Source organism: Pyrgilauda ruficollis, unplaced genomic scaffold (assembly GCF_017590135.1).
Source record: "Pyrgilauda ruficollis isolate IOZ18807 unplaced genomic scaffold, ASM1759013v1 scaffold59, whole genome shotgun sequence".
Lineage (NCBI taxonomy): Eukaryota > Metazoa > Chordata > Aves > Passeriformes > Passeridae > Pyrgilauda > Pyrgilauda ruficollis.
The window spans coordinates 1,441,522-1,456,068 of NW_024527599.1; the positions used below are offsets into that span (position 1 = coordinate 1,441,522).

Below are 14,547 nucleotides of genomic sequence, written 5' to 3' on the forward strand. Positions count from 1 at the left end.
CCTGTCCTCAGTTCTCATGTGTTTAATAGCATTATTGGATGGCATTCTCACTTCTGCTGCTGGCTGCTTAAGTGTGCTGTAAACTCAACTTGAGAAGCCAAGTGTCACCCTCCTCTGCTCTGTGCCCATCTAACCCTGCCCTATCCATCTCACATTTAATTCCACAAGGGGCTGTTTTCTTCCCAGCCTCCTCTTCACCTCCTCTTCCCTCTGAAGCCCCTTTACACTGCCTGCCTTGGGGCAGAGTCTGGCCCCACTTGTGAATGAAGGCAGCACCAACCCAAACTGTTCCATGGATGCAAACTGGGTCATTTAGAAAGGAGGCTGGACACTGACTGACCCTCCTACCCCCAGCAGGGTTTTTGTAATGCTGCTCCTTGTCTGAAAGTGGCACACAACAAACCTGGCTGGAATGTAACTTCCAGCTCAGACGGGACTCAGAGTGTCAGTGGTGAGACACTGCCCTGGAAGAGTCACTTTTAAGAGTCCACAGGAGCCCCTTTATTTCGTGTCCAGGAGGTAAAATGTTGTTCCAGACCCAGCAGGCAGCAGATGAATCCACCCAGAACGCTGGGAGCCAGCACCAGTAAATCACAGTCTGCCTTTCTCTCAATATTCCTCTTACATCCTCCTTTCATGCAGCCCTCCACCCAGGCTGGGAGCAGCTCTGGAGTATTTAGCTCCACTCAAGGATCAAAGTGCCAGGAGACCCACCAGAGATGAAACCTGTCCTGCTGCTGCTCTCAAACCACACAAAACCAGTTCTGTCAGTGCCAGGGGTTGTGGACACACTGGAGAAGGGGACCTGGCTGCAGGGGCTGATCCCAGAGCTGCCCTGAATCCACACAGTGCCCGTGGGGATGGGCTGCCAGGGGGCTGCTGTGCTCATCCATGCTCCAAGGCCAGCATTCCCACCCAGCAGAAGCCCTGCACTCCCTTCCATGCCCTCTGAAGATGGGGTCTCATTTCACCCTCCCAAGCAGCTGCACAGAGCAGTGGGAGCACGCAGGGACACTGAATCCTTGGAAAAACCCTCCCCAGGATGTTCCAGCAGGAACCACCACCTACCCAGCACACAGCTCCACTGCAGAGCCCGTGCCAGCACTGGGAATTGAGGACTTTTCCCCCTCAATTCAGTCTGGGGCTGTGGCATCACTGGAACACCACAGGCATGCAACGCTTTCCATCCTCCCTGCCCCTCCACAGGCTGGGCAAGCACTCACACAGGAAAGCTGGAGCAATGCTGGCTTTGGGATGAGGGGATGCAGAGCAAAGACTGAGCTGGGAGCATTCCCCTGCCTCCATGGACAGTCCCCAGGAGCCCCCATGACCCCACCACAGGGACCAAAGGAGGAGAGGAGGAACCCACCCTCTGATTTGAATGGCTGCACACAAGCACAAGGATCTCCACCTGGCACACAGGTTTATCCCAGCACTTAATGGAGAGGGAGAGCCTTCCCTCCCTTCAAGGGCTGTGGGACAGGAGTTAAACTCCAGGTCAAAACGGCCCTGGATGAGCTGGCCTTGGAACAATGCTCCCCATTCACAGCCAGCAGCCAGCCACTTGCACTCGTCATCCCCAGCAATTAATCCCCCACCAAACACATTTGATTAAATCTTTTCAAGCAAATCCTTTGCTTTGCTTTTGTTAGTTCACTTCTTGTCAACATCTATTAAAATATGCCTTTAATTCTCCCACAATCTTAAAAAACACCGATTCCACTGTCTTCAACTTTAATCAACTGTATGGCCGGCATTTTTCATTTCATAATAATGTGCTGTTTGGAATTCAAGAGGCAGGCTCAACATCAATCATTCGGCAAGAATTTTTCCACTGCAATAAATATGCAAATGAGGAAAGCCAGTCAGTCGTATTTCAGGCCCGACTTGCTAGTGTTTTAAAAAAGACACAAATTTATTAATTGCCGTTGGCCAGCGGAATCCTATTACTTTGGGCATTGATTACAAAGCTGTGTGAGTGATTATTGTGCAACTCGCAGGCTATCCAGGCATGAGGAAAAATTATTAAAGCAAGGCAGAGATTATCAACTCGGAATAACAATAAGCCTTAACATTTTAGGCCTCTAACTTCTTCAACAAAGAATTACGCCGCAGCTCCAGTGTATCATAATTCTGAAGCCTGTCAGTATTACTTTTGGAGCTTGCTCTATATTCCCAGCAGCAGGACCACGTTCCCAGCCAGGAGAAGGAGGGGGAATTCCTCCAGGTGGCACATCTCAGACATGGGGCTGCGGGCAGGAGCCTGGATGGAATTCCCAGGGTGGAAAGAACCTCAGGAGGAACAAGGTGGGGCAGGCAGGATGGCAGCAGCTCCAGCCTGGCACCCCCTGAGCTTCCTGGGCTCCCAAAGCAACGTGGCACAGAAATTGAAGAAATAATTCTGTTGGATAAGCCTCAGACAGGAGCTCCAGGAGCCAGCCCAGACTCAGTGTTTAGGCTAAAGGTGGTTTTTTACAGGTGGTGTGGTTACATTCCCATTTCTCAGAGACTTCAGCACAAAGCACTGGGAAATCTGTCCAAATTTAGGAAATGATGGGAGCAACACTCCTTTCATGCTTCCCAAAAAAGGGAGTTTGGGGAATTTTACCAAATGATAGGAGGAAAAGGGCCAACTTTGCTGCTGACAGCAAAGGTCTGCTCCACACCCAAGCCCAGTTTGCTGGTTCCATTGGAATGCAAATGATGCAAGAGCCTTTGCAGAGGGGAAAATTGTATTCCCTGGGCACAAAGGAGCCAGGGCTGCACCCCCTTCCACAGCAGAGCTTCAGCTGACTCCCAAAGAGCTCCAGAACAGCCTCAGTTTAGCCCTTTCACTCCAATATTACTGCATCTGACAGGGAGGACAACAGGATCAGACACAGATGAGTTTGCTAAAAGTAAAGAAAATAACTGGATTCAACAACAGAATAAAGGCTGGGTATTCAGGGGTTTATTAGAGGGGACTGGGGGAGGGGGAAAGCTGAGGAGGAGAGAAAGAGAAACACTTCCATGAAGTTCATGCTCTGCTGATTCACCTCAACCATCATCTTTTGATATCAGCCCAAACCAGGGAGGGGATGGGGCTGGCAAAAATGAGATTTATAAAAACTGATGCTTTCCATTACTGGAAATGCAAAGAAGCTGACAGCACACATTCCTGCCTCTGCCAGCCTGGAGGCCCCAAGTACATGGGCAAGGAGGAGAAAGGAAGAGGAAATGTGAGATTTCATAGTTATATCTGGATATTAAGGCCAGAAGGGAACATTAGCCCATCCAGACTGACCTCCCCACATAATACCAGGCCATTAATTATATTTATCACGACAAGCCCTGAGTTTCCATCTCAAGGTACCCAACTGCCAATTAATCCGAGTTAGCTGACATTTGCACATGCTTGTCTGGACACTTTTAAAGCCTTTGTTTCCCTGCATCTTGTTTGTGCAGTACACAGACTAACATGCACAAATATTTAGCTGAATTCAGTTTAATTAGCTATTAATCTTGAGAAACTCAGGTGCAGGCAGAGCTGAGTGTGGTGTAATCCCACGGGCTGGGGTTCAGCTGGATCAGGTCACCAGCCAGGGACTGTCCCAGCATTTCCTGCACCAAAATTTAAGGCAGATTTCAAATAAACCTCAGACATCACCAATGAACAACACACATGGCTGTAAAGATCACCTATAAAATCATTTTACCACACCCGTTCATGAGAAGGGGACACCAATTCTGCTCAAAAATAGTGAATAGCACAAGCCAAAAGCCTTGGCACTCTGTGAGGGAGGGCAACAGTTTTTCCTCTGAAAACAGCCCAAAACTGCATGTTAAATAAATGTCCTGCATTTCTCCACTACCTCCCCCACAGAATTCCTGAACAAATCACAGACAGCAATGACAAACCACAAAAATACCTTCCTGGTACCTCTCACAGCCCAAATTCTGCACATGCCCAAAACATCTGGACTTCATGACCCAACTTAAACTCACACAGCAACCACAGAGCTCCAAACCTGAGCCTCTCCCTCCATGGCTCTTCCTCTCACAGCACACCCAGAACGGCCCAGGAGCTGCTCATCCTCACTGAGCCCACTCCCCACCAAAAGCTCTCTGTGGCATATTCCACAAAATTCAGAAAAAAGGATCTGATTCCTTCATTTCTTTCAGCTGAGAGAAGAGTCTTCAATAATGTCAACAGGCTTTGGCTCAGTCCCAAAAAGAGCTGAACAGATTCTCCATGAGATCAGAGAGGAGAGGTGGAATTTGGGGACACCTGCACCCAGAGAGGAGAGGTGGAATTTGGGGACACCTGCACCCAGAGAGGAGAGGTGGAATTTGGGGACACCTGCACCCAGAGAGGAGAGGTGGAATTTGGGGACACCTGCACCCACATCCATTTCAATCACATCCAGTCCTGCAGGAACTGACAGGGCTGATGCTTTTTGTATTCATAAAGTGTCCAGACTAACACAATTCAATTAAAATGAACTACCAGTTTTAAGTGGGCTAGATCTGATCACAATAATTTACACTCAGGCTTGAAACCCAGTTCTGCTGTCACACATTTGTGCAGGCTCCCAGTAAAATCTTCAAAGCAAGAATATATTTAAGTCCATGATCTTGCCTAGCACCAATTAATCCTGTAACTGCTCTATGCCTCTGGAAACTGTGTAATCTGCCTGTGCCTCAGTTCCTCCCCCTCCCTGTGACACTCACCCTGCTCTGTATTAATGCATTAACATCTCCAGATGGAGGTGTGGATACACTGGAGCTCTGAAAACCACCAGGAATAGAGGTGAGAACAGAATTACCAGGGAGTTCTTGGCTGCTGAGTCCTGCAGGCTTCCCTTAAAAATGCCAAGCCTGTGTCAGTAAATCCCATTTCATCACAGAGCTGCTCCCACCCAGCTGTGTCCAGGTGAGGGGAGAGGAGAAGACCTTGCCAGGCACATCTTCTCTCCCAGGAAGTGGAACAGGTTCTCTGGCACCTACAGCAGGCTGGATTTTATCCAAAATTAGTCCCTGCTTAATCAGTGTCTTCAACATGACTTATCTGGATCTTGTGGAGGATGTAAAGATATTATTTCAAAGACTGGGATTAAGAGAGCCCAACAAAAATCCTCATTAAAAAGACACTGAAAACACACAGTCATACACTAACTGAGACTAAACAGAATCTAAAATGTCAAAATATTGCAGAACCAACCCAGAAGCAAATGAAGATAGTGTGAAGCACCCAGAGAGGTCTAAATGTGCTGTTTAGTCCCAAGGCACAGAATCTGTCATGGGACAGGAACCCAAGCTGCTGTGCCAGGGCCCAGCTCAGGAATTATTCCAGATGGGAGCACAGTTCTTTCCCAGCACACTCACTACAAATTTCCACCCCAGAAACAGCCATTTCTGGGTCCCTCAAAGTTTTAGGAACAAAAATCCAACAACTGCATTTCCCAGAAGGCAACAAAGCCCTGTGGCTCTTTTGAGGATTTTTTGTTTTGTTTTGTTTTTTTTTTTTTTAATCTGATTCACTTTATTCAGGTTTATTTTATTACTGATCACAAACCTTGGTAAAACTTCACCCCAGCTCTCCAAAGTGTAAATAAGCTAATATTTGCTGTCCCCACTTTTGGTTCCTGCACTGAGCAAATCCATCCCCACCCACCCCTTGAGGGGATTTTTGGAGACAATTTCAGGAGATCCCCTTCCAAGCTTGCAGCACAGTGAAATATGAGTGGCAGGCCTGCAATCTGTGCACAGGCACAGCACAGAAACTTGCACCTTGCACTCCTTTTCTATGTAAATAATGCAGGGATCCTGCGGGAACATGCCAGGGATTGGAATTTTTAATTAATGGGTCTCTTTAATGTGCAAATCAGGAGCAGATTGCAAATTCTGACTTGCATTGATTATGAAAAACATTAATTGAACGTGCAAGACCCCAAACAGAGGCAGCATCTCAAGCCCTGGACCAGACTGGAAGATGCAGTGCAGGGGAATACAAATCTGTGCTGGAGGAACAGCCCAGCACCTTGGAATTGTGAGCAGGGAGGTCTGTGTGTGCAGGGCATTAAACACTGGACATTTGTGCTGCTTTCAGGGCTCAGCCACTCTGATCTCAGCACTGAAAACCATCCAGACTTGGGTGCAAAACAGGAATAAACATGAGCTCCATGACCACAGTTTGGTCTCCCATTTGTATGTAAAAAGGGTGACAGAAAAAAAAAATCTGGAATATAATTAAAGATTAAAAAAAAAAGGGAAATAAAAAGTAAGACAGCACAAACAAAGCAATGCTGTCTCTTTAAACAGAAATTCATCCTATATAAATTATGGCCATAAACTTTTCCTGCAGTGCAGCCTAATTAATTCTTGTTCTATACACAAAGGGAAATGCTGGGTGACAAATGGGTGTGAAGCCTGAAAGCTGCCAGGTCTGCAAAACATTTTCTACTTCAATTTATAAGCAATTTTGCAGTAAATCATCTACCAGAACCTGAGATCTCAGGAATCTAAGGTTGTCCAAAGCATGTTGTAACATTCAAAAGAAAAAAAAAATCATAAAAATTACAAAAATAATAAATTAAACATTTTAGGTATTGTAACCTCCGGTCTCAAAATCTGGAAAATGAGCATGACCTTGCCATTTTCTCCCAGGTTTGGCTTTAAAATTGCAAATGGATGGAGAATTGCTGTCTACTCTTTAACACAATTACACTCCAGCCCCTAGGGAATTCCAGCACCACAACAGGGTTGTCCTGAGTAGGAGATACCCAAGAGGAAAATACACAAAGGACCATTTTCCAATTCAAAAAATTCAATCTTCCTCTGAGCACAGAGCAGAAATTTCAAGAGAAATGGAAAGATCTGGGGAAAATGACTGGAAACACTCTTGTCCAGGAGCTCTGAGAGCACTGGGAGCCTCCTGCAGGGTTCACCCAGAGTTTGGGATTTTGGCACCAACTCTTTTGTGCAACTGGTACACCAAATCATTCCCTCCTGTTCAATGAGGATGATGAAAACATGCCAGATTTATTTGGTGGGTTTGGACAGAAGTGCTGAGGCTGCCCTGAAAGGAGAGCACCATCCAGGCCAAACCAGTGCCCATGCCATGATGATCCCCAATCCTGCCCAAGGCTGAAGTGCAGCAGCAGTGGTAGAATGTTCCTAAATTCAGTATTTCCCATCTGTCAGCCTGAGATTTCCTCTGCTAACACTGTCCATGTCACTCCAGCTGTGTTCTGTCCTCACAGATGACACACAGAACATAAACCCAAGCTCTGAGGAACATCAGAGAGAACTCCCTGCCCAGATGATGAGGAGAAGGTCAGCAGGGGATCATTCAGCACTTCCTGGCAGTGCAGTTTTAGTTTTCCTCAGAGCTCTGCACAACTGAGGGATCAGCCTCTGTCTGGGGACATTACACTCCATGCTCTTGGGTGTATTTTGCTTATGGGAAATACCAAAATGTCAACCATTGTTTCTGTTAAAGGTCTTTAATGATATTGCATCTTAGACCTGTAATGAAACATGGAGCTGGGGCAGCTTGTAATGCATCTCATTAAGGACATTAATAACGTGTGTTCCACTGAAAGGTCAGCACAGCCTTGGTGGGAGTTTGCCTTTTTGTCCTTAATCACTTCATTTCAAGCACAGAGCCAACTTTAAAGCAGAAAGCAGCTCACCTGTAACTGCAGGTAGGCTGATTGCCCTGCCCTAAGGCAGAGGATCACAGCCAAAACTTGCTGCAGGACCAAGGTTCAGGGTATGTCTGATGGCCCAGACATCTCTCTCCCCCTGTGCATTTACCTCAAGGCCAGAAAAAAGGTGTCCAAATATAAAAATTGAGCAGAACCACACCACACTGAAGCCCAGCACTGATCCACTGCAGCCTGCATGTTATGATTTCACATTGGAGAATCTACCACAGATCTCATCAGTGTCATTAGCAGTGACTCAGGAATGAACAGATGAAGCAGCTCCATGCTGGAATTCACCTGCACAGCCCCTCCTTTGGGCTGCATTGCTCCTGCTTTGGACAAACCTCTGCATTCACTGGCCCAGCACAAAACTGGCACAAGGTGTCTGTGGACAAAGCAGCCCAGCTCTGCACTGAACAGCAATAAGCAATTGTTTATAAGAGTCTGAGCAAAGGAGAAAGATTAAAAAGAAGGCTCTTACAGTTCTCCACAGCGTGGTCAAAGTCCTGTCCCCCCTCCTCCCTGAACCTGGGGTAGGTGTCTGGTTGGGGCAGCCTGTTGGCTGTCAGGAGCACCTTCTGCATCTTGATCCTCCCTTCCATCAGCTGATCCCACAGGGCTTCAAACAAAAAGGAAAGAAAAGAATCAGTTAGCAAGACAAAGCATTTATTCCTGGTGAAGGCCCTGACAGCTCTGACCCCCTCCTCTGGCTGCATTGCCCCTGCTCAGGGCAGCCTTGGCATGCACTGGCCAGCACAAAATGGGTGCCACAAACCTCTGGACAAAGCAAATCCCAACTGCAACTCTGTGACCCACAGACCAAACCATCCCTTTGCTTTGCTCTTTCAAAGTTTGATAGTTTAACAGCTCAGACAGGAAGAAATGGCATTTTGGGAGTTGCACTTTGGAAAGACACAAAGTGATCACAGCAGGACCAGCGCAGGGAGCTCCCACACCCAGCGGTCCCATGAGGACATTCAGCACTGGCTCAGTAAAGCTGATGGATAAATACACTTCCCATCAGGAGCTGTTAGAGCAGCAGTGCCACCAGAACATCTGGCAGAACATCTGCACACACACAGGGCTGCTGCAGCATGCACCAGGCTGAGGGGCTCAGTGCCAGCAAACACACAGCAAACGTGCACAAACCTAGCTGGTTCCTCACAGCTTTGCCCTTCTCCACCTCTTCAGACTCCTGTCCTCTGGAGAAGGTCAGCACTCCCCCATCATCTTCACTGCCTTTGGTTTCTTTTCCATCATCGTGGTTTTCACTCAATTCCTCCTCCTCCTCCTCCTCACTTCCTTCTTCCATGTCAGCATCATCTTCATCCTCATCTTCATCCTCCCCTTCACTGCTCCCTGCATCGTCCATGCCCTCTGTGAACTTCTCAAAGTCTGTGATATTCTGGGAGCTGAACTGTGGTGCCTTGGCCTCTTCATCATCCTCCAAGTCATCCTCCTGCTCCCTGCCAGCACTGCTGGCCTTCTCCCTGCCCTCAGTGCCAACACTGTCCTCCTCTTCTGAGCCCTCACTGCCGCTGTACCAGTCATCCAGTGCTTCTTCAGCTGGTAAATGAGAGGAAAAAGTTAGTTATTTAGCAGAAAAGTCCACCAGCACCAGCTCAGGTCTGGGCTGAACTGTAGCTGTTCCTTGCCCTGTAACAGGGCCCTGAGGTTTGCCATGCTCAGCCACGTGCTGACATCATGGTCTGCCAGCAAAAAGGGGGGAAAAAAAAGAGATTTCTTACCAGATCCTTCTTCAGACAGAGCATCTCCCCAGAGCTCTTCCTGCAGAGCTCTCCGAGATGTGGCTTTGCCACTGTACCTCTGATCAGCTTCCAGGAGAGAGGCTGAAGCTCTTTTCCTGATATTACCAACAGGCAAAAGGTCATCCGTGGCTTCATCCTCAAATCTGTCAATCACTTTAGCAACTGTAGCTGTGAGGGGGAAAAAAAAAGGGAAAAGTGTGTGAAACTGAGCTGAATTCCAGGCTGGAAGGAGCCCTGGGAAGCTCCTCATGGCCTGTAACAACAGTGCACTGCACAGGGGAACAGGGGCTTTGGAAGTGCAGGAAAGGCACACAGATCATTTCCTGCAAGGGGGAAAGGTTCCTGCAGGAAGCAGAACATGAACTAAGCCAATCCAAGCCCTCCCAAGGATGCAGGAGGGTCTCTGAGCCTTTCATGTGGAGGACTCTGCAAAGCCTCAATGCCTTCTCTCACTTCATGCTTGCAGATTAAAAGAGGGAAACTCCAATTCAGAGGCACTCTGGCCTCTTGCTGTATATACAAACCACACAAATACATAAACACCTCAGAAAAGCTCAGCAGGGGAAATCATTTCACTGTGGTGGCTGCCCTCCTTCACCCCCATCTCCCCCAGGACACAGAGCAGAGCAGTGCAGAGATCACACACACATCCCACCATCCTCCCTCCCTGCTTCCACTCTGTGCCTGTGCCAAATTACAGCCTTAGCTCTGAGGGCAACGAGGGCTCCAATCCCTGAGTGCCCTTACTCCGCAGTGCCCGGGCCGCCCCCGCCGGCCCCTCCCGCCCCTGCCGGCCACGGCGCCAACCCCCCCTGCCCCGGTACTCCCGCACCTTCCTCCGCATCATCCTCGGGGTCCCGCGGGGCGGGCCGGGGGTCCAGCAGCTCCTGCAGCTGCAGGGCCAAGGGCGCCGCCATCCTAATGTGTGTTTGGAAATGTTAACGCCTGGCTTGGAGGGTTTGTTAGAGGCAGAGGAGGGCAAAAAGTCTCCTGCTCATAACCAAAGCAGCAAAGTACAGTCACTGCAGGCAGCAGAGGATGGCAAAATGCTGGGCAACAAGGAGGGGCACAGGCAGATCCTTCCAGCCATCTCCTGGAATCCTGAGTCCTGGCACCACCACAGGATGAAGTTCTCCTCAGAGCAGCTCTGGCTGCCCCTGGCAGTGTCCCAGGCCAGGCTGGATGGGTTTGGAGCAGCCTGGGACAGTGTAAAGTGTCCCTGCCCATGGCAGAGGGGGCACTGGGTGGGCTCTGAGGCCCCAGACCCAAACCAGTCTGGGATTCTGCAAAGCCTGGAACAAAATTATGGTTACTAAAATGGGAAAACGCCCCTGCTGACCACGGTAACCTCCTCAGTTAGTAAGATGTTTCTTACAAGACTCTGCCCTCACAGACCGCAGGAAAGAACCAGGCCCGGCCTAACCCAGGCCCGACCCCGGGGGTGGTCCCGGACACATCCCCGATCCCACAGGCGGCTCGATGAACCCCATCGCGGAGATAACCCCCAGACCCGACCAACCCCGACCCCTGAGACCCCCCCCGGGCCGGGGGCCCCGACCCTCCCCGCCGCCGCGGCGCCACGTGCGGCCGCTCCGGCAGCGCTCCGCAGTGCCCGGGCCGCCCCCGCCGGCCCCTCCCGCCCCTGCCGGCCACGGCGCCAACCCCCCCTGCCCCGGTACTCCCGCACCTTCCTCCGCATCATCCTCGGGGTCCCGCGGGGCGCTGGGGGCGGGGCCTGCGTGAGGGGACGGGGCGGGGCGGGGGGGGCGCCCGGTCCCGCCGCGATCCAACCGGGGATAAACCCGGGATCCAACCGGGAATAAACCCGGGATCCGACTGGGATCCGACAGGGAACGAGCCCGGGATCCAACCGGGAATAAACCCGGGATCCAACCGGGAATAAACCCGGGATCCGACTGGGATCCTACAGGGAACGAGCCCGGGATCCAACCGGGAATAAACCCGGAATCCAACCGGGAATAAACCCGGGATCCAGCCGGGAGCCCCCCGAGCCCCCCGTCATTGCCGGGGGATTGGCAGCACTTGTGGGCAGCAGGGCTGTGAGAATCGGGGCTCACGGAACCGGATCGCAAACCGGCAGCACAGCAGCAAAGTGCCATTAATAATGCACAATATGACAACTATTGCTTTAAATCAACGTCAAACTTCCTCTGCCTCTCCAGCTGTGCTGAGAACTGAATTAATTCTCCTCCCGGCCTGTGTTAAATATTCTGTGGCCTCTGCTGGAGTCCCTCTCACAGCGGTGAGGCCAGAGCTGGGTTCTCAGGCCAGGCCTCGCACGCAGATAGATCCTCACACCGAGTTACACCTGAATTACACCCGAGTTACACCTGAATTACACCTGAGTTACACCCGAGTTACACCTGAATTACACCTGAATTACACCCGAGTTACACCCGAGTTACACCTGAGTTACACCAGCCACAGGGAATTGGGGAATTTTGGCTCCTGGGGTCGCGCTCTGGCCGAGGAGCAGCAGCCGGGCGATGCAGACGTGACCTGCAGAGAGCTTTAGCAGCGACGCCTTCTCTGGGCTCGCCCTCTCCGGCCCCTTCCTCTGCTCCTAAACTCCAAAACTCCAGGAATTGCCTGGAACTGGGGGGGCTGGCACGGATTTTGTTCCAGGGAGCAGGGCCCCCGCTCGGCCTCTCCAATCCCAGCTGCAGATGGAGCTCTGAGCTTCAGACCCCACAAGGAGCTCCGGATTTGGGCTTTGCACATCCAGCGCAAGTTTCACCTGCCGAGGCTCCAGGTGAACCTGAGGAACTGATGCTCGTCCCCTTCTTGCCCTGCCTGCCCCCGAGGTGCTTTTAAACGCCATAAAAACGAGCAGGAGGCGCTCGGTGCGGGGAGGACGGAGCCATCCCGGCGCACGGCTCATGCGGGCGCTTCTCCTACAGAGGGCAGAGGAATATCAGGAATTCCCATCGCCTCCACCGGGCTGCCACAGAAACCGAGAAACCTGGCAGGCACCGAGAGGGAGCGGCTGCAAAAGCCCAAACATCGCCCTGCCCTTCCCAGCCCCGCCGGGAGCCTCCCTGACACTGGGTACCTGGATGAGAAAATAAAGGTCGATTTATAGAAAAGTCAATGTTTATTGAAAACGCACATTTTCACAGCAAACCTCCCCAAGCTTTAGAATACCCAACAGCATAAAATCCAACTCGGTTTTGTAGTTTGTATTTATTTTATCACGGCAGGATGGATGGCTCTAATGCTCCGCGTAGCCGATGGTGGGGGATTACCCCTGCTCCAGCAGTGAGAAATTAAACACTGATTTTTATTTGTTTATTTGTTTATTTATTTACAAAGACATGGTTTGAAAAAGCAGGAAACTTATACACCAGGAGACATGCACAGTGTATCTTCCCTGGCTTTGCTTCTAGGTTTTCCTTTTTTTTTCCCTTTGAGTTTGCTGGTATTTTGTTCCCAGATGCCACCATAAACAAAGGGAGGAGCCAGGAGAAATAAATCCGTGGGAAATTAAGTAGCAGGAACAAGTGCTTACCTGTGCAGCTACTTCTGAGTGACTAACCACTCACACAACCAAAGAACTAGTGCCAAGACTGCCCTGCATAATTGCATTTTCAAACCTCTGCACTCTTAGAGTGAAAAAGGGATGTTGTCTACCCTCACAAATAATGAATTGCCCTGTTAATGAAGGGAGAGAGGCTTTTAGTGATGGTTAAATAAAACAGACCCAGCAGAATTAATAAAAAATACAAGTGAGTTGCATTAGTCCTTTGGAGTAAAAAATGAGCTTCTTGAAGTCCCAGCGTTTTTGCTGCTCAGGCCACTGAGATCAGGATTTCACCCACTGAGACTAATGGGACAATTGCTCCATATAAATCCCAAAGGCAGCAATGCATTCAAATCCAGTCCACACAGCTGTAAACTCAGGGGTCCTGGCAGAGCTCGCCTGTTCCTCTTCTGTGCCACATCCATCACTCACGGCCGTGCAGAACAAAAAGTGTGCTCAGGTGTGGGGGACCCCTCACCGCTGGGTCACCCCCACCTCACTCCCGCAGCCACAGGAGCTGTTAATTCGCAATTTTTCAGGAGGAGGTGCAGTCAATAGAAAGCCACATCAAACAGCAGCTGCAGCCTGTGGAAGTCGGGGATTGTTAAAATATTTCACCCGCAGAGTCGCCTCTGCCGCTGTTTATTCTCTCTCCTCTGCCTTTCACTTAGCAGGGTAATTAAATCAGACTCCGGGGCTGGGTTTTAATTTCTGGTTCACATGCCCTCCAACCATGCTGCCGAGCCTGGGACTCAGAATGGAGCAGGGGAATATTTGTACAAAAACTCTGTCGATACATTTTCATTTGAGATGCTCATGGAAGGCTTTTTGTGCCTCACGGTCGGTTCAGAGAAACCCTTGGCCTGTTTAGAAACCCCATCAACCTCACTGACATCATCTCTTCGGCATTTTCCCCTCTTAATTTTACTTTTTTATTCACATGCCTTTTTCTAGAATGGGAATAACAGCCTAAACACAGGGCAGATAAACAAGGGAAGGTGGAACAGGCTGGGCTGTAAAAGCAGCTTCCAATTTCTCCCACTCAGCGTCTCTCGCTGCTGCACCCGTGGAGCTCGTCAGCTTTTGGGAAATTGTCAGATGAGGTGGAAGCTGTGGCAGGGAAGGGCTGTACCATCCTCCCTGTCTGTATAATTACAGGTTGTTAATATAAATCCATCTTTTAGAGCCATTCCCTGACCAGAACACAGGAATGGGCCGGGGTGGAAGCGTGGAACCCCTCAGGCACTGCCAGTGAGGGACCCCCAGGGGCTGCAGGAGCCATTCCAACGGCATTCCCACCAGATCCACGGGAATTACCCACCCTGGAGTCGCCTCTGCTGAATTTAATTGACTTACTTCATCAACAGCAAAATTTGACCCATATACAGAGGGCCTCGTGCTGGCCAAAAATAGCCACGAGCTGGGGCTGATCTTGCCAACGCTTGGGCGAGCAAATGTCCTTTTCCAAACTGACCTTTATCGCTTCAGTCATGCTAGTTCAGTTAAAATTTTCTTTTTAAACCAGCAACACAATTTGTCCATGAAGAGG

At 50.0% G+C, this 14,547-nt stretch overlaps 1 protein-coding gene across 1 annotated transcript in view; it reads right to left on the reverse strand.

Annotated features, from left to right (window-relative positions):
- AATF (apoptosis antagonizing transcription factor) overlaps positions 1-10,374 on the reverse strand; it is a 36,142-nt gene extending 25,768 nt beyond the window's left edge. Inside the window, exons 1-4 of the mRNA XM_041482854.1 lie at positions 10,290-10,374; positions 9,437-9,625; positions 8,838-9,254; positions 8,170-8,307 (exon numbers count right to left, since the gene is read on the reverse strand). Of these exons, the coding sequence (XP_041338788.1) occupies positions 8,170-8,307; positions 8,838-9,254; positions 9,437-9,625; positions 10,290-10,374 (829 nt within the window). The remainder of the gene's footprint in view (positions 1-8,169; positions 8,308-8,837; positions 9,255-9,436; positions 9,626-10,289) is intronic.
- Between the last annotated feature and the right edge of the window lie 4,173 nt (positions 10,375-14,547).